Source organism: Cyprinus carpio, chromosome A20 (assembly GCF_018340385.1).
Source record: "Cyprinus carpio isolate SPL01 chromosome A20, ASM1834038v1, whole genome shotgun sequence".
NCBI lineage: Eukaryota > Metazoa > Chordata > Actinopteri > Cypriniformes > Cyprinidae > Cyprinus > Cyprinus carpio.
The window spans coordinates 6,448,080-6,468,571 of record NC_056591.1 but is presented as its reverse complement, the minus strand read 5'-3'; the positions used below and the strand labels follow the sequence as shown (position 1 = coordinate 6,468,571).

Below are 20,492 nucleotides of genomic sequence, written 5' to 3'. Positions count from 1 at the left end.
ACTCGTTCCCATTATCTCAGGGAACAAAGGTTACGTTTGTAACTGGAGCGCTATACTATGATGACATCTACTCTACATTCATGGGGGCATTGCCACTGTATGTATGTATGTTTGTTGAGAAAAAAAGGTCATCAGGCTCTAACTTCAGATCTCCACCAAGAGGTGAGGTGTGCAAACTCATCCTCCACCTCCACCTCTACAGCTCTGATGGACTAGACTTGACACCTCTCTCTCCATCCACCTACCTGTAGTCACTGATTCTTCTGTGTATCAACCCATCTATTCAATCATTAATTCATTTACCATACGTCTGATCCACCACACAAGTATCACTGAAACATGTGAACAAGTCTGTTGGAATCAGAGAAATGAATCAGAATTCAAAGAAGTCACATTATAGCATTTTTTCCTAAATAATGCAGTGAAATAAATGATCCAAGATGGTAGACAAAGTGGGATTGATATCAAAAATAAATATTTTGCAATGTTTTTTGAAAGAAGTCTCTTATGTTCACCAAGGCTGCATTTAATTGATCAAAGATACAGTAAAACAGAGGTATTGCATAAATAATATTATTACAATTTTAAAATAGTAATATCTTACTGACCCCAAGCTTTTAAATATTAGTTTTTGGATACAGTAGTATACCACAGTAGTGGTGATAGATTATATCAACTATATATATATTTGTGCATTATTTTATTACTATTACTATAAGACCATGTTGTCCTTGTTAGCTTAGCAATATGCTAATTTCACACTCTGGAAATCAACTGATAGGTGAGACTTCCACATACTTCATTTAATGAGTACTATTTATACAACACACACATTTATACTATCTGTGTAGGGAGTTCTTAATCCATCACTTATGATTTTACCAGTTGGTGGAGTTATTGTGTTTAGGCATGATGTTAGGCGGTGAGCAGTTGTTCCATCAAGTAAGAACTGTAGGCTGTTTAAATTTGTCAGACAAACTCTTTTTTATTTCAGTGGTTTTGAACATTGCTCATCCAATGAGATTTAAGAACCAGAACTATCCTTTAGGAAAGTAATATGTTTACTGCCCTGATAGCACACGTACATTACAGAGACATCTACTTGAGGTTTTTTTTTTTTTTTTTTTTTTTTTTTAGAGTGTTTGCTCATCTGCAATTCATCTACAAGAGATGCCACTTTAAGATGTTTATGATTTAGAATGTATGGAAAACTGACATCTTAAAGACGTTTTCCCGATTAAGTGATCTTTAACAGACATCTTGCAGACATATGTGTGCTATCTGGGTAGCCTACTTGTACTACAGTAAATATACAGTGCACAGTATGCAAAATTACTATTTGCATGGAATATCTAGATGACCACTGTACATTTGATGAAATATGTAGCTTTTAACCGAGCACATATATGAGGGACTGTATCCCACAATGCAGTGAGCATTGAATGGGAAATTTATCAACCATCTTGAGACCTATTATTTGATTGGACTAACCAAAAATATCTGTACACAAAATAGGATTCTAAATATAAAATAATAATATTTATATCTTGGTCATGTGACACTTAAGCAAATACGTTTTTGGAACATTTATAATTTCCTTTTGTATACTGTTTCATACGTTTAGCTTAGAGGATGTTTGCAGAAGAAAAGACCGTAAGGTAAACATTCTGGTGCAAATGTCTTGATGTAGGCCTACTTTTGTTCCTGTGTCTCACATCATCCTTCATCCATTTCATCACAGTTATTAAGCATATCACCTTCCACACTGTCAGAGTCCATGCACACATGATAAGGACGTCCCAGACGAAACGTTCAGGATCAAGCGACGCTCTTACTGGAATCTTCAGTGAATGACCTGGCATTATGGTGAATTTTAACCCCAGTTCCAGTTATGGAAGCACTGGAACTGAAATCTGATACTGATTCAATACCTTTGAATGATCATGTATTTCATTTAGACTGTTGTTTTTGTGGAAATGTAGTCATTATATAAGTTACATGCTTATTACCTTTTTATTGCTACATTTTAATTTAGTTTAATTTAAACAGACTATAGAAACAAATCATAAAGAAATTCATTTTGTACAAATGTCATTTAGTTTGTTGGTGATTCACTTTTTTATAGAAACTTTTTCATTTAACTTATTTTAATGTTTTGCAAATTCATTCATGGCATGAATTTAGTTAAATCTTAAATTTTGAATATGTTTAAAATACTTTTTTGCCTTATTAATATTATTATTAGAATCCATTGCCTTCATTGTTCATTTTATTTACTTTCTGAACTTGCTTTGGTTTAAAAATATCATTTACAATCTAAAATGTGTAATAAAATGAAATTGTGTTTTAAAGTGTATATAATAATGGTTTGGTTTTCAATGGTTTTCTTACCAAGTTGGCAAATGACCAAGCGCCATATGCTGCAGCTTTTTCCTTTTAAACACAACTACAATTGATGTACAGTATATGATGCTATTTACATGAACTGGATCTGAGCATCATTTTATTTGGCATACTGGAGGAGACAATACCCTTGTGAAAAAGAAGCATGCTTAAAGGGATACTCCATCCCAAAATGAAAATTTTGTCATTAATCACTTACCCCCATGTCGTTCCAAACCTGTAAAAGCTCTGTTCTTCTTCGGAACACAATTTAAGATATTTTGGATGAAAACCAGTAGGCTTGAGACTGTCCCATACACTGCCAAATAAATAACAGTGTCAAGGTCCAGGAAAGTATGAAAAGCATCGTCAGAATAGTCCATCTGCCATCAGTGATTCAACCGTAACGTTATGAAGCGACGAGAATACTTTTTGTACACGAAGCTACACTGATTTGGAGAGACACAGAGGAGAGGAATTGTTGAATAAAGTTGTTATTTTTGTTTTCTTCGTGTACAGAAAGTATTCTCCTCGCTTCATAATGTTACGGTTGAATCACTGATGGCAGATGAACTATTCTGACGATGCTTTTCATACTTTCCTGGACCTTGACACTGTTATTTATTTGGACGTCTATTGGACAGTCTCAAGCATACCGTTTTTCATCCATAATATCTTAAATTGTGTTCCGAAGACGAATGAAGCTTTTACGGGTTTGGAACGACATGGGGGATTAATGACACAAAAATTTCATTTTGCGGTGAAGTAACCCTTTAATTGTACTAATAGTGTACTTCAAATCTTTAAAAAAAAAAAAAAAAAAAATGCACTTGCAGATAATGGAATGTCAATTAAATAGAATGCCACACAAGTATACTTAGAGAGTTTACTTTCATAATGTTTCGCATTTAAAAAATGCACTTTGTAATGTAATGTAATGTAAAGCATACTTTTTTTCTTTATCTTTTGTCATGCTTTAAAGTAGTACACATTTTTTTTACTAGCATTCTAAAGCACATGTGAAATACATAATTATAATTTGAACTATATGTAAGCATTAAGTTGGTTAAACTATAAATGCTTGACAGTACATTTGGTGGAGCATTTTGACTATGGAGACAATGGAAGTAGCTATGAATTTACATAAAGATATGTCCTTAAGTGAGTCAAAGACGCTATAAATTTCACCTGATTGCATTTAATATAAATTTAAACTATATTAAAATATAATCCAATTCCATTTAATGGCGATTTCCCTGCAAGTAAGAGTCTAAAAAAAAATTATGTTCATTTTGCACTTAAGTATATTTTTGAAATGTATTTTCCATAATAGGCAATCTTTTAAAAATTATGCTAAAGTTTACTTTATTTTTCACAAGGGTAAAATTAAACTAATGTTTGCATCATGAGCTACATTAAAGATAATGGTGAGAAAATCATAAAGAAAAAGTGCTTAGAAACTGCTTTATTCATAACTAAATGTTCTGGCCTGTTGGTTGTTTTAAATACATGTGACATTTTAAATGTATGTATCTTTGTTCACTTTTAACAATATGACACCAATGATAATAGCTTAATTGGCTTTTGTAAACATTTGCTTTAAAATTAATTACTTAATAGGACAAATGCACTAGTGAAGATATCTGGAGACCCAAACAACTGGTGTCAGATTGTATAATATTGTTCACATAATATTTTTCACTTCAATATTGTATTGTTAAAATGTCTTATTGATTTTAATGAATATGAAATCTTTGGAGACAGGGTGCAGTGACTGTGTCTAAACACAATTTGATTAATGCAAGATCTACTTATAACTTTTGTTCTTTTCAGGGATCCAGTTTCGTCTCCCTGCTGCCTGTAGTGTGGATCGAACAGAAACTCCAACTCCAGGTAAAGCCACACATCCCAGTGAAGCCATACCACATAGTGTGTGACTGTTCAGAAGTGTCATGCCCACTCAGACCCTCTCAGATTTTCATGTCGCTCCAAACTTAAATGACCTTTTCTCTTGAAATACAAAACAAAATGTCAAAACTAGTCTTTACCACACAGTGAAGATGCAAGCTGATCTGAAGTCTGGACTGCCAAAACAAAAACAAAACAAATCAAAATGAAGCAAAACAAAGCAAGGAAATGCAAGGCAAAACAGTGAAACAAAGCAAAGAAAGGCAAGGCAAAACAAGAAAACAAAACAAAACAGTAAAGCAAAGCAAGCAAAGGCAAAACACCACAACAAAGCAAAAGCAAGGCAGGGCTAAACAAAAAAACAAATCAAAGCAATAAAACAAAAAATACAAAGCAAGGCAAGGCAAAACAATTAAACAAAGCAAAGCAAGAAAAGGCAAACCAACGAAAGAAAACAAAGCAAAGGAATGCAAGGCAAGACAAAAAAAAACAAAGCAACAAAACCAAGCAAGGTGAAACAATAAAACATTAAAATACAGTAAAGCCCCCCCCCCACCCCCCGCCGATACTCAGCTTTTTTTTCCTAGGAAAATTGTCACTAATGCTGATAAGGCTCTGTACACACATCATCAGAATATCTGGTCTTATATCACTGGGCTGCTGTTTTACGGTCTCTTATCATGCACTGAATAGCTGATTTTACTGGAAACTGAACATCTGTTGTTGATTAAACAGTCACGCTGAAAGTTTTATAACTCATTCAAGCTGGCATTAAAATGCAGAACACACAGCTTAACACATGCGCTAATAAACAGTTCAAGATTCAGTTCAGAACCTTATGTGCTATGCACAAGTTTAGGCAAAACACATAACACTGCTATAGTATCAAATATGTTAATTAGTGTTTAATTAGTTCAGTAATGTCATTGCAGACTGAAATCCCGGGATCCAGCCTGAGGCTTTCAGCAACAGAAGTGTGTGTTTGTAAAGGAGAATACACATGCATCTGAGATTATATAAATAAATGATCATTATACATGACTTCCCTCATGTTTCTAAAGGTCACAAAAAAAATTATATATATATATATATATATATATATATATATATATATATATATATATATATATTATATATATATGACTTTGTATACATATCATACATAAATGTATCAATACAAATATATATATATTTTTTTTTGGAAAGAACCAGTTCTGTGCTTTGTATTTTGATCATGCCTACTATCTTTTGTTTCTGTGTTTAGCACCTCTTTGGCATTTGATACCCCTCTGATAGCTGTTGCCAAGATACCAAATCAGACAGCAGCCCTTCACTGGCACACTGGGCTTTTGGAGAGAAAACTGGGCTATTCAAGATGAACAATGCATTGCTTTCTCAGATCTGAGAAATTTTTTTTTTTTTATAAACTTTATAAAATAAACCGGTCCACACTCAGACATGACACACTACCCTAATGCAAGGAGCGAGGAATGAGGATACAAGGCGTAAACTCACAAAAGTCTTTTAAGCCAATAATCCAACGGGTAAAGCCCGAGACACACACTGCACGATTTTCGGCTGTCCCAGACGAAAGATTGGCATCGTGAAACAATCGTGGCAGTTTCTGTGATCATGGCTCCTAATCGGTGGTCGTATGTCGTACAGTGAGAGAGATTCAAATACAGCCGTTGTCACAGTCTTGCAACCAAAGATAGCCTACGATAATTTTCTGGCAGTGTCAGAAACTCAGCATGATCATCACACAATGTGTTTGCAGTTACAACCCATGTTTACTGACCAACCAATAAAATTGCGACATGAAATCAACATGACATGGCGCTAAAACATAAAACTGCTTACCTCAAGCTCTTATTCCTTCCTCTTTCGCCACTTCCACTTTTTTTCAGCACACATAAAACTACAACTGTCAACGTGTGATTCATTATGCTCTTTTTGTTACCACTAGCGCATGCTAATGACGTTTTATTCTTCTATAGAAACATGTGTCGTAGCCTACGAGTCAATAGGTGTCATCATCATATAGTCTACATGCATGTCGTACCCAAGTTTATTAGATCCACGTCACACAGTGTGACCAGCAATGATCTTATAGGACTGCTAAAATCGTGCAGTGTGTAGAAGGCTTAACACAAGACCCCCAGGAGACTCAGGGGTAGATCTACAATCTCAGACAAAGACAGACAGCACAGACTCGGGCTAATAAACACATGGCAAACAGGGGAACACAGGTGTACAAAATGACTAATTAACTAAACTAGGACAGGAACATGACCAAATAAGGAAAAACAGGAACAGAAACGAGGGCAAAACACGGCACAGAATAGTCCAAAATCCTGACAACATAAGGATTTTCATGATTTTGTATAATTGTTAAATGTGTGTGTATAGATTTTGCCCGCAGTATTTGTAGGCTGTACATGTAAATTCATATTTTTACAACCATTTAGAGAGGTGAGGATGGAAAATGTAGTCACAATAAACGTTGGTTGGCAATTTTTTTCAGGTGAAATTCAAATCTCAGTGATTGGGAATTTTATGTGAGGGCAAAATATTTCCCCACACAGATTTGAATTCGCCACGCTGACCAACAAAAAGCTGCTTGGTTTAAAAGGGGTTTAATTGTGCTTTTTACATCGCTACACTACTGAAAATAGACGATGGATTATATTATATGCTATATTGTAACCACACCTTAACAGATGCAAAATAAAAATCGTTAGAATAATTTTGTTTATGAAATGTGAAGTGTTCATGGTGTTGTTTTATTTTTCATAAAACTGTTCTTTTCTTAAAGAGACTCAAATTAATTTTTCAATTAATCATTTACTCACACTTATTATTTTAAATAATATATAAATATAACTTTTTTTGCAGTTAGTAAAAATATAATTTCATGTTTAAACACACCTTGCATGTTTTATGTATACAATATTGATAATGTATTAATTAAATGGCAACAAATATGATATATTATTATGTCAACATTATTCATTATATTGTTAAACTGAAGTGCTGTTCAGTTCCAAAATAAATAAATAAATAAATATTTTCTGAACATTCCTCAACCATCTGCCATTGGTCATAGAAGAGTTCAGATGTACAGTGATGAGTCCTGCAACAGATGTTTTATTATGATTCAAAAGAATGCAGTGTGAAAATGTATCAAATATATTTATATATGTAAAACCAGTCCGTTTCAGTGTTGCTTTGTGTGTCAGCATGGTTGTCTCGGCATATAGCTGTGAGAAAGTAGTTTAACATTCAAAAAATTACATATTTCAGTTTGAAATCTTCCACGCTTCCAGAGAGGGGCTGAAGATACAGTATGAGTCATATTCTCTTGCTCTGAGAGTTTTCTTTTTAATCACATCTGATGAAGTGTTTGACACGCTGATGACAGAATGAATTATGACACCGAGCATCAATACAACAGGTTATGAATGGATTATTGTGTTCCTCTCTTACACAACCCTCTATTTTTAGAAGTGTTTTACTCCTCTGTATGAATAACACATCTCTCTCCCACATTTTTCCCTTCAGTCTGTGACTCATTCAGCAGTTTTATAATAGTGGGCTATTTGCAGTCCATGGTTTTGATGTACATCATATCATATGTATATTGTTACATTTAACCACACTGAGGTGGTGCAAAGTCATGCACTAGGTCTGTAATTCCTTCTTTAGAATTTATTTATTTATTTATTTATTTTTTAAGCGCAGCTTGATTCTTCCTAGACTTAATTGCCTTCAAAGAATTAAACTGGATTAGCACCAGGGTTGGGTTGTACAACGCAGAACTGACTGGAGCAGGAGAGCAGCAGCACGTCATCTCAGTGCTGTCAGCTGTAGCAAAATAGACAAACTGACAACTGCCATGAAATTATTTATGGCATTACACATTCTTCTTGATTCTCACTCTTTTCTTCCTGCTTTCCATATATGGGCTGCTCAATGATTGTGTAAAATGATTGACAGGCAGAAAGCACCTCAAAATCTTCTGATTGTCTAAAGGAAGAATAGGGATGTCAGTCTCTGAGAAATGTTATTCTGACTCTTACCAGAACCTGACAGTCTACTAATTCTAATGAGAGTTAGTTGACATGTAGTTGCAAAGTTACTTACAGTTAGTAAAATGTCTAAAGAGGAATATCGAAATAAAGTGTAACCTATTTGCTTGCTGGGGGAAAACAATTGTCTTTTTATGACATTGAATGTTTTAAACATTCAAGAATTTTGTTCATGGAAGTTGGTTGAAAGTAAATGAGATATGTTTGCCAAACTAATACCTTTAATGCACAGGGTATTGCCCCATTCTAAACATTCCTTAAAATCAAATCAGAATGATTTATTCTTTGCCAGATTAAGCTACAGTATGCTTCAGATTTAATGTGGATAGTCAAAACATTGCAAGACAAACAGTCTTTGTCTAGTGAGACTGCATTGTCAAGCCAGAACAAAAGAGAAAACCTGCTGGGTCGCAGGAAAAATACAGATACCGTGAATACAATCTGCACAGAATTGCAGAGTACCAGCTCATTTCGAGCACTGGAATGTCCAGTTTACTCACTATACACATTATTCCTGATTTATCCTGGTAGCTTGTGGTGTTCCCTTGCTTACCTTATTAAAGCTACACTATGTACACTAACTTTTTTGTTGGAAATTAACAAAATTTAAATAATTAGCGAGAATACAACTTAAACCCTTCTTGCAAGCCATGACTTTGCTTTACCCTACGTCATGTTATTTTGTTTCCTTTCTTTTTTTTTTAAGATATCCGTCTTTTGTTATTGGGAAAGTTTTAATGCTGTTAGTAAGATTTGCATTGATAGGGTGATAATCTGTAACCATGAGCAAAGGCATCAGATTCATCTGCAAGCAAAGCTGATGCACAACTTGCATACAGTAATTATGAAAGTATTATGCCTCAACCGATAGAGGGCCAAAGGTTGCATAGTGTATCTTTAAAAAGGCGCCTAGAAGAGTCGAAGATCAGACATCCGCTAAACCACTGTGCTGAAGGTTGAGTTTCTATCTGATCAAACTCAACTACCTGTAACTTTCTAGTGATGCTGGAGATTAGGGTTAGAGCTAAACTCTGCAGGAAAGTGGATCTCGTGGGCCAGATTTGAGGATCCTTGGTCTACAGCTATCATTTTGAAGTTTACAATTAAACACCTAGCACACCGACTCCTGAAAGTGTTTTATTTTCTCTCAAATCTAATGCATCGTTCATCTGTTTCTTTACAGCGGTAGTGACATATACACCTGACTACAAGAAGACTCCTCCACCTGTTCCTCCTCGTTCCACCACTAAGCCGCTGATTTCTGTAACAGCCCAGAGCAGCACAGAGTCGATGCAGGATGCGTACCACGAGGGTCGGCCGTCACGGGGAGTGATTTGGGCACCGGATAGCCTCGGCCGGGTTATCTACAACTCCGCCGACAGCCTGGATAGCGCAAAGGCGGTGACCCTAACAATGGAAACCGCATCCAAGCGCCTCACTTCTGCGGGGAGCTACAGCTCTGTTCAGACCTGCGATAAGGCCATCCTGGTGTCTAAAGCAGAGGAATACCTCAAGACTCCACGTTCTTCTATCGGGATACAGGTAAACCTCCCTTAAGGTTTTAAAAATTGACTCAGTTGGTCACTGCCTCTTTGTAAACCCAACGGCTTTGTGTCTCGCCTCAAATCCAAAAATAGCTGGCAACATTTAGACAGTGACTCACCCACCCAGAAATTGCACACAAAGGCTCCTCATATAGCCAGATTCTGTGGCAGAGAAGATGAGATTGCAGATTGACCATGAACCAAAGATTAATGATGCTGCTTCTCTCTGTGAGCTTGTTCCTACACAGGACCAACAGTCAACCGCAGCATGCAGTTGTAGAGATGAAGAAAAGATTACACCTATAAAGCTATCGATCATTAACAAGCAAATCCATGAAGGCTGGAATGACTTATTTAGCTAAATCCGGAACTCAAACCACCCGACTGTTAAACTTGACACTGCTGCACCTTGTCGTCATTTTCTCACCCTCATGATATTCCAAACTTGTAAGACTTTCATTCATCAAAAATACAAATTAAGATTTTATTTTTTTCCTGAGAGATTTATGTCCATCTATTGGAAGTCTATTCCACCAAAACTTTGACACTTGAAGAGATTGTAAAGTCCAAGGCATTTAATCCAAGGCGTCTAAAAAGACACAATCAATTTATATGATAACCATTTAATTTAGCCTTTTATTCACATATAAACATTGATTAATGCACATATATAAAGCATATCAAATTAAAAGCTCAAACGTGCCTGCTTGAGACTCAAGAACCAAAGAGGCTTGTTTGTATAGGTTTGGAATGACATATTGGTGAATTTTTATTTTTTGGGAAATCTCTCCTTTATAAATTTATATTTTAGAGCATCAAACACAACCACCTATACTGCTAAACCTTACCATTTCTGAACAAAAACGTGTGGATATAAATACTAAACTATATATGTAAACAGCATCAGTATTTGGCCCCTTGGAGGTGAGAATAAATTCAAATTATAGATGCGTTTTAGTGAGTTTAGATGATTTTAGCCATGATTTTAAAGACTTCTGTGTTTACAACACTAGATGAGAGATACAAAATGAATCATCAATAAGTCATAAACCTCCAGAAGATTTTGAACTTGTTTAAAATGCATCACTGTATGTTCATGATGCAATTTACAGGGACTACAGCATTACTCTGGATGCTGAAGAAACTAGCTGTCACTACCAGAAGTAATAATAATACAAAATAAGGAAATAAGGAATCAGAGGAAGGCCCATTTACTGTATGAAAGGCTTATACTAAGCAATAAATCATATCTGCAATGCTTGGTTACAGTCTAGGAAAAGTATTGTGAACATTCATGGACTGTAACAGGTTGCTAGCAGTGCATATATATATATATATATATATATATATTTAGCAAATGTAAAGCCCTTTCACACCAGAAGTGAAATGAATAAGCCTCAGGCTAAAGAAATTGTAAATGTACATCTGTACAGTAGAGGGCGCATCTCAAACAAACATTTCAGCTGTGCTGCCACTCTGAACTGCATGAAGAATAGGACACAGGAGAATAAAGTTCAACACTCTTCAACAATAAATAAATAAATCATATAATTGCTTATTAGTATGGTTGAATTGGGTCATTAAAGGTCAGTAGCAAAGAAATTGGTTAATAAAATGGGATAAAATACATAAATGATATTTGTGTTAACATTTAATTATTGCAGGTTTGTGTCATATTCTTTTCACTGTTTGCATTTCACTGTTTTTATTCATTTTGAGGAATACTGAATCTGTTTTTGTGCAAGTGAGATGAATAAATGCATGCAACCATTATGTTTACACATCGCACACAACACACTTACTCTTGATTTCTCTCGTCAATTAATGGGAAAACAAAGTAACTGACATTATTTTACTGAAAAATGAACACCTTCTTGTAAATTTGAAAGTAATTAGTTATTTGAAAAGAAAAAAAAGGAATCTGATTACATAACTCAAGTTACTTTTAATGCGTTACCCCCAACATGATACTGGGATACCGTGTCTCCATGGGGCTTTTGAGCAGGCTGCTTTAGGGGGCTGTCCATATAGCAAGTGTGCTATAAATCGCTTCAGATAACAAAGTGTCTGTGAAATGACAGCTCTTTAAGGGAAGTCCCATATGTGTGCCTCTGAGCTGTTGTTTTCTTTTCTGGGTCTGTGCTAATGTGTTCCTGCCACCCAAAGGACATTGTATTACTTCAGCAATATTGTTTTATTTTGTAAGCATTGCCTTGACACTTATATACTTACTCACTGAATGTGTGAAGCCCATTTTGTATCTGTTAGTTTTGTTATTATTGTTTGGACTGGTTGGGAGTCAATGGCAATCCCTATAGGGTCATATTGAACAACACTCTCAGCTTATATCATAGCAAATTTGGAGTCTGAAATGCTTTAACAGGAACAATGGATCTTCTTAAAACCATTAGACCAAGAGTCAATTATTATTCTGTCAATTCTTGATCCATGCCATCAGTCATACAGGTTGTTCCAATTTCCAACCGACTAGATTTTCCACTTTTTACAATTTTGAAACTTCTCCAACAGCCTTTATTTGATCTTTTAAAAATGTAGGTCAAATAATCTTAGGACCGTATTGATCAGAAGTTTTAAAACAACACTTTCGCATATTGCTCAAGGGCACCTCAGTCGTGGTATTGCAGGCCCGAGACTCAAACCCACAACTTTAGGATTAGGAGTCAAACTCTCTAACCATTAGGCCACAACTTCACCCTTTCAACATTAAATTGAAACTTAACATGAAAACACACCCTTGCTTGTCAAAACTTGTAATGGTTAAATTGCAAACTTTACAATAACTGACATAAAAGTCACAGTGCTTTATTTCTTTGAATCATGCTTAATGCAGTGTGCATAATCTTAGCGTCTTTGGCCCCATAATTGCAGCTTGCAGCTACATTTTCTTACTTCTCTGGTTCACCTCAGACCTATTTATTAAATATATATTCTCATTCAGTCGGTTCTCCTTTTTATCTCTTCCTTTTCTTATTCTTCAGGTGGAAGCAGCCACAGATTCTGAGACAGATAGTAAAGGTCTCCCACAGTATCAGTCTGTGGGTATCCAGGTTGAGGATGAGAAGAGGTAAGTTTATAGGAAATTTGGTTCACAGAACTAAGGTTATACTGAACTATTAACCATTTTAAGACCAATAGCTCAGAAAAATAAGTTAAGTGAAATAATAAATATAGATAGCACTTTTCTGTGTGTAAAAACATTAGCTGCTCTCTTTGAAATTGTCACTCTTATGTTAATTTTCAGACTTGGCCGCTTTAAACGGTCTAACAGTGTGACGACGGCAGTTCAGGCTGATTTGGAGTTGGAAGGGTTTCCTTCGACCGAAGACAAGAGTCTGCAGTTTGGAGGATTTCACCGGCATTCTGAACCCAGTACACCCACACAGTACAACATGGTTCGGACTGTACGCACACAGGGCCTTTTTAGCTACCGTGAGGATTACAGGCCCTCCAGTGGGCCGCCCAGTCCGCAGCCTGAACCCTGGCTGGTGGAGCCCTCTCTTGAAGCAGCCGAGTCCGGCCGTGTGTCGCCCCTCCGCCACGATGGCAGCTGGTTCATGCAGCTTCTGCACAGAGAGACTAAACGTATGGAGGGATGGTGCAAAGACATGGAACGTGAGGCTGAGGAGCACGACCTGTCGGAGGAGAGTGAGTGCAGGCATCAAGAAAACAAAAACACATAATGAGTCTAAACCAACACAATCTATCTATCCATCCATCTACCTATCTATCTATATATAATTTCAAACAAAACTGTGTACATATAATCGGTATTTCACATTGGTCAATTTTATACCAGAAATATATAAATACATGAAATTATTATATTTAAAGTTATATATATATATATATATATATATATATATATATATATATATATATATATATATATATATATATATATATATATATATATATATATATATATGATTGTGTATATTTTTCTATCTAATAATGTTTTGTAGTTCTTGGGAAGATCCGGAGTGCTGTGGGCAGCGCTCACCTCCTCATGTCCCAGAAATTCCAGCAGTTTTACTGGTTGTGTCAGCAAAATTTGGTATGTGGCATTTCTACGATCCCCATGAGATATACTTTAATGCTCCTTTTGCATCATAAAATACATCAACCATGCACCAGTTCTGTCATAAAAGATTCAGTTTGCCTCTTTGACAGGCAGTTCATCAAAAAGTATTTGTAAGTGTTTGCCTTGCATTCTTGAAGTCTTTGTTTTAGGGGAAAACAAGGTTAAATACTAGCTTTTCAGCATCTTATAATGTTCACTTTTTTTATTATTTCATAAAGATCCTTAAAACCCAATAAAACTGAGAAGGAACCTTGTGCAAGATATTATTTTAATCAAAAATATATTTAAGTAGACTTTTTTCCACACTGACAGTTTAAAAATGTATCAAATTTGATCAAAACTTGCTAAAGCAATATATTATTCTATAACAGGTCTAAATGTATTGTGCATTTTTGTCTCTAGCTGACTGAATTACACATTGATTAGTTGCAGGGTCATCTCCACTAAATATAATTTCAGCCTGAAAGGAGCTTTAACCGGTTTCAAGCTGTGTGAGTGTAAAAGATCCTGACATTAATTGGTAGTTGGTGGGCTGAATGACACTTTAAAGGGTTTGTTTAGTGGTCAGTGATTGTTCCTCTCTCTCTCTCTTTCTCTCTGGAGATTGTGAAATGAAGGATGTTGTAATACAATCACCTGGACAGGCAGAGACCAGCTTGTCCTCTCTAGTACGAGCTTCCAAGAGACTGAACAGTTTAGCGAAGCATCATAAACAGAGAAGAGAGGATGTAGCCAGAATAAATAGCAAATATTCTATCATTAAATTTACAAACATATAACTAATTTTACACAAATTAAGATAATTATAAACACAACAATGACAATTATATAAATAACACATCCAACCATTTCAATACACATCCATCCTTTTTAAAAATACAACATTTTATTGTGGTATTTTAATGCTAATGTGAACTGTACATGACGCTGTGAAGTATTCATTGTTTGGATAAGTGAAGCTGGACTATAGTGACCTCTAGTGATTATTCATGATAATTTATTAATTCATGGCACTTGGTGCAGTGATGTGTAAATAGTGATAAGGATCCTTATTTGATTTGATTCCTCAAGGGGTCCTAAGTTTACACCCCTTTCTCATATGTTTTTATATTATTATTATTATTATTTTACATGAACCTGAAAAAGCCAAAATAACTGAAATGAAACACATTATGTTCTTTAAAAGTTTACATATCTGCCTTGCCTCCTGCTCATTGGTGTTTGTGATAAGTGACAGTGTATGAGTCCTTCACTTGTCCTGAGTGGCGAAGCTGGATCTCGATATCACTGCGCCACAGTGGGGAAGATCTCAAACGTGCAGCGCATGCTGAGAATCAAAAGAACTTACTGTACCCAGAGGATTTGTGTCAAAAACAGCAGACAGCTACTGCTCAGGGCAAACTAGAGACTCACAACTATCAGCTAAACAGAGTAAAAACATGTACACGTTGCAATTATAAGCATATATGTCAAATAGCTTTATCAGCACAGACATGAATAAATAACAAAATGCATTGTAATGATTCCTCTTATTTTTAGATGTGTGTGTGTGTGTGTATATATATATATATATATATATATATATATATATATATATATATATATATATATATATATATATATATATATTTTTTTTTTTTTTTAAGATCCCTGAGATTTTGCAAGGGGTGTGTAAACTTATGAGTAGAATAACTGTAAATCATAACTGCTGTTTATGTTTGTGAGGAGTGTGTGACATGTAATGGTTTTGTGCAGGACCCCAGCGCTATGCCACGCCCCACGGCTCAGGACCTGGCTGGCTTCTGGGATCTCCTGCAGCTCTCCATCGATGATGTCACTGCCAAGTTTGATGAGCTGCAGCAAATCAAGACTAATGAGTGGAGGATAGTGGAGAGTCCAGAGAAGAAGGTACATGGAGCATCACAGACTGTATATATATATATATATATATATATATATATATCATGTGACACTGAAGACTGGAGTAATGATGCTGAAAATGCAGCTTTGTCAATACAGAAATATATTACATTTTAAAATATATTCAAATAGAAAAGTTATTTTAAACAGTTATTATAATCATATTTTACAATATTTCTGTTTTACTGTATTTTTGATCAAATAAATGCAGCCTTGGTGAGCATAAGAGTCTTCATTCAAAAACATTAAAAAATCTTACCGACTCCAAACTTTAGAATGGTAGTTTACAGTGATGCGGGTAACACATTACAAGTAATGTGAGTTATGTAATCATTTATGTAATCAAATTTTTTTTAAGGTTACTAGTAAGTTAGTAGTTAAACTAGTAAAATTACTTTATTTTCCCATTTATTGACTGACAGCTCTCCTGTTTTCATGTTGAGGGAAATCGGGAGTAAGTGCAGAGGTGTTGTGTGTGTTGTTTAAACATGTTTGACTAAATGTTACTAAATGAGACTAATATTCTAGACCAGGGGTGGCGAACGTTGGTCCTGGAGAGCCGCAGCCCTGCAGAGTTTTGCTTCAACCCTAATTAAACACACCTGAACAAGCTAATCAAGGTCTGAAGGGTTACTACAAAGCTACAGGCAGGTGAGATTTAATTATGGTTGGAGCTGAACTCTGCAGGGCTGCGTCTCTCCAGGACCGGAGTTCGCCACCCCTGTTCTAGACTAAACACATGCATTTACTCATCTCACTTGCAAAACAATATCCAGTATTCCTCAAAATGAATAAAAAACTGTGAAAAGCAGAAAATTCTGAAAATTACAGAAACCTGCAATAATTAAATGTTCACACAAAATCCTTTGTGTATTTAATCACATTTTATTTACCAGTGCTGTTCAGTCATCCAATTCAACCATACTAATAAGCAAAAAATGATGTTGGAGAAACATAACATTAGTTGTTTTTTTGTTTGTTTTTGATTTGTTTTATATTTATTTATTTATTTGCTTATTTGTTTGTTTTACTAATTATTTATAATATAGAAAAAAAAGTTAAAACGGGGGGGGGGGGGGACACATTTTTGGAACCACATACCTCGAGTAAGCAAGGTTTGGGGTTAATTCCCCGAGTTTAGGGTTTAACAGATGGTAAGTTAACCATGCTTTCTGGAATACACCCCAGAGTTGTTTTGTTGCATTGAGAAATTCTAATAAACCAAGGAAAGGATAACAAACTCTACTTCTTTACCTCAGGAAAGAAAATGGCCACCTCCTGTTACAAAGAGGCCTCCTAAAGGTCGTGGAGCTGTCATGCGTGAGCGATCCTTGGATCTGCAGGACCGACAGAGGCAAGAGGCCCGCCGTAGGCTCCTAGCTGCAAAACGGGCTGCTTCATTCCGTCAGAGCTCAGCTACAGAGCGGGCCGACAGCATAGAGATTTACATCCCTGAAGCCCAAACACGTTTATGAAACACACATAACAACAGGGTACATCCATTCTGCTCCATGTCACTGCTCCGCCCGTACACATTCTGACATCTGTTACAAGTATTCTTCCTCTGCTCATCATATACTCTAAGCTGAGAATAGTGGTGAGTTTATATATGCCTCAAACAGAGCTCAATGCAAAGAGGTCATGGCAGTCTATGCACTCCAAGGCCTGCAGCTACTGCAACCCAGTTTGTATTTCAGTTTTAGTTCATTCAGAGGCCAAAACTAAGGCTTTGTTCACTGCACACAAATCTGAATTGGTTTTCATAATTAATTTTTAGGATGCAATTAGGATGCGGTTGCAATATAAGTAACAGTCCCTCCATGAGATGTGTGAGAGCGATTAGCTCATATTAGCAATTATTATATTAGCATTCATGCAAATACTGTCCAAGACCACTGACTCAATCACTCACTATTCGTGACATGAATTTTATGAAGCCATAGGGACATGGTGATGGAAAATTATATTTCAATGCTTTTTTGTTCTCTCGCAAAACTCTTGCATTCTCTTGAAAAAACTACAACTTTGCATTCTCTTACAAAACGTTTCCGCAAAACTTTTGCGTTCTGTTACGTTCCTCTGAGAAGCTTTGCATTCTCTCATGTAACTTTTGCATTCCCTTGAGAAACTTCGCATTCTCTTACAAAACTTTTGCGTTTTCTCAAAAAAACATTTACATTTCCCTTTGAAGCTTTGCGCTTTCTTGTGAAACATTTGCACTTCTCACACTACCTTTGCTTTCCCCTAAAAAATGTTGCTTTCTCTCACTAAACATTTGTGTTCTTGCACAAAAACTTTTGCGTTCCCCTGAGAAATTTTTAATTTGCTCACAAAACGTTTGTGTTGGAAATAATATGAGGTGGCTATATTCCAGTGCTTTTGTGAGAGAATGCAACATTTCTTGGGGCAACGCAAGAAATTTGTTTTTTTACATTTGCGAAAGAGCACACAAAAAAAATTGTGAATCACTGCAATGTTTATTGAGGGAACACAATACTTTTGCGATAAAAGGCTTAGAAATATAATTTCCATTCCTATCTCATATTTTTTTCCAACAACATGTCCCTCAATTGTCACAAAAAATAATAAAATAATTTAAAAAAATAAAGAAAAAAAATACAAAAATAAAGAGACACACATAAAAATAACCAAAAAGAAACTAATTTTCTATTCAGATGCATTCCAAAAGATTTTAAACTGATTTCAGACCACATACAGTATGGATGTAGTTTGGAAACATCAGACTCCAAAAAATTAAAAATAAAATAATAATATTAATAATAATAAATCAGATTTTTGCTGCCTGTCTGAACAAAGCCAAAGTTTAGCCCTCAGCATAGGCACAGTTGACACTCCTTTCAGAAAATGTATTCTATAGTACTGGCACAAAACTAATGTCACAGCATAGTCACTTCATCCACAGCATCATTCCCACGAACAGAAAACTAAAATGACCCTAAACTTGACTTAGTAAGGAGTTGCAAATTTAAGATTGCAATTTCTTTAAGGTTTCAAAATCTTTACTGCTTAAAAAGTTGTACAAAGCAGTTCTACTTCTTATTAAATGATCCACATTTGTATTTCCAAAGGAAATGTTGATCTTGATCCTCGTGATGTTGTCACAGTGGGGGATTCGCATGAAGGTTTTGTTTCTAGACTTCAATTTAGTTTTAGCTTCAAGGTTAACAGAGATTAAATCTAGGTCTGGACTTAACTGCGAGTTTTAAAAAATCCTTTTATTCGATGGCTAAGGTTTAAAGTTCACTCCTTGATATCATTCAGTCATAGCTTGACTTTCATTGACTGACCACCGGTTTTACACAAAAACATTTACAGAGAAGTATTTATAACACTAATCTTCCTCAGTGTTCACCACTCAAGGTAATCTGTGACATATAAAGGTGCAAAAGAAACTTTAATAATATTACTGTAAATGGTGCTGCTTTATACTCTAAAATGTAGAAGCCCCCTCCTCTCCTTTCTGCACAGCACTATAAACCACCTGTGGACTTTTTAAAGGGAGGTTTAACATGGTGTCTCAATGCATCTCGGATTATCATATTTATGGTCACTGGTTTGTTGAAAAGAAATATATTTATTTTAGGTTAGACAGTTATGCTTTTTGTATATCACACTTTTCGGTCCAGCATTTGCACAACAATGTGTCCATCTGCCTTGTCACTTTTGAGAACAGAAACCCGGGTGTGCAATAGGGGTCTCTATGAGGAATTGTTGAATTCAAATACCATATTTTAGGTTGGGTGGCAACAATTCACCTTTTTATTTCTAATTTGGCTTTAGGTTCTTTATTACCTTGATTGTGGACTAAATAATAACCAACAGCAGCATTAGATTCAGTACCTTATATTTGTAAATACAACAGTTATTTAACAGCAGTTATTCATTATTTTTACTGGCACAATGATGAATTTTAACTGTCCACAACTGTGACTGTGGGATTTTCCCCCCGGTTCCAGGCCTAACTATCTAGAGATGGCCGTTTGCTGCGTTGCTAGCGGTACTGTCTATCCTCTCAGCATAACTGCTGCTTACATTCATAAGGCGTTAGAAAGCAGCATATAAATCCCTAGCTTTTTAGCTATTTCCTTTACCTGGCAGCCTTACAGCATCTTAAGCAAAAGGCATTGTGAATGTACTGCCCTGCTATTGCAAAAAAAACAAACAAACAAAAAAATACTACTACTAATAATAAAATGCAAATGAAACAGAAGAAAAAAGGGATTTGTCAATAAATGTTTCAGCTCATTTTAGGAGTAAATCCAGTCTCGTACAGGAAAAATTAATTGGGTAATGATTAGTTTTAAAGCCACATTTAAAGCAAGGGATAGTTCAACCGAAAACTGATTTACTATCATCTCGTACAAATTGTTGATCAGAACGCCATTGGTTTATTCCTCACATTGAGCACAAAAGAATCTCTTAAGTGAATATCTCGGCAGCTTATTTCTATACAGTGAAAAAGGATGGTGACAATTAACTGGCTTTAAGATAAAAAAAAAATGACAAAAAAAAAAATCTGATGGTATT

At 35.5% G+C, this 20,492-nt stretch overlaps 1 protein-coding gene across 4 annotated transcripts in view; it reads left to right on the top strand.

Annotated features, from left to right (window-relative positions):
- The window catches only part of LOC109050324 (disks large-associated protein 2-like), a 120,068-nt gene extending 101,589 nt beyond the window's left edge, over nucleotides 1–18,479 (top strand). For all 4 annotated transcript variants that reach the window (XM_042777483.1, XM_042777482.1, XM_042777485.1 and 1 more), the window contains 7 exons: nucleotides 4,216–4,275; nucleotides 9,562–9,920; nucleotides 12,922–13,007; nucleotides 13,185–13,588; nucleotides 13,906–13,997; nucleotides 15,780–15,932; nucleotides 17,204–18,479. In XM_042777483.1, coding sequence (XP_042633417.1) covers nucleotides 4,216–4,275; nucleotides 9,562–9,920; nucleotides 12,922–13,007; nucleotides 13,185–13,588; nucleotides 13,906–13,997; nucleotides 15,780–15,932; nucleotides 17,204–17,419 — 1,370 coding nt within the window. In that variant the 3' untranslated portion in view covers nucleotides 17,420–18,479. The remainder of the gene's footprint in view (nucleotides 1–4,215; nucleotides 4,276–9,561; nucleotides 9,921–12,921; nucleotides 13,008–13,184; nucleotides 13,589–13,905; nucleotides 13,998–15,779; nucleotides 15,933–17,203) is intronic.
- The last annotated feature ends 2,013 nt before the right edge of the window (nucleotides 18,480–20,492 follow it).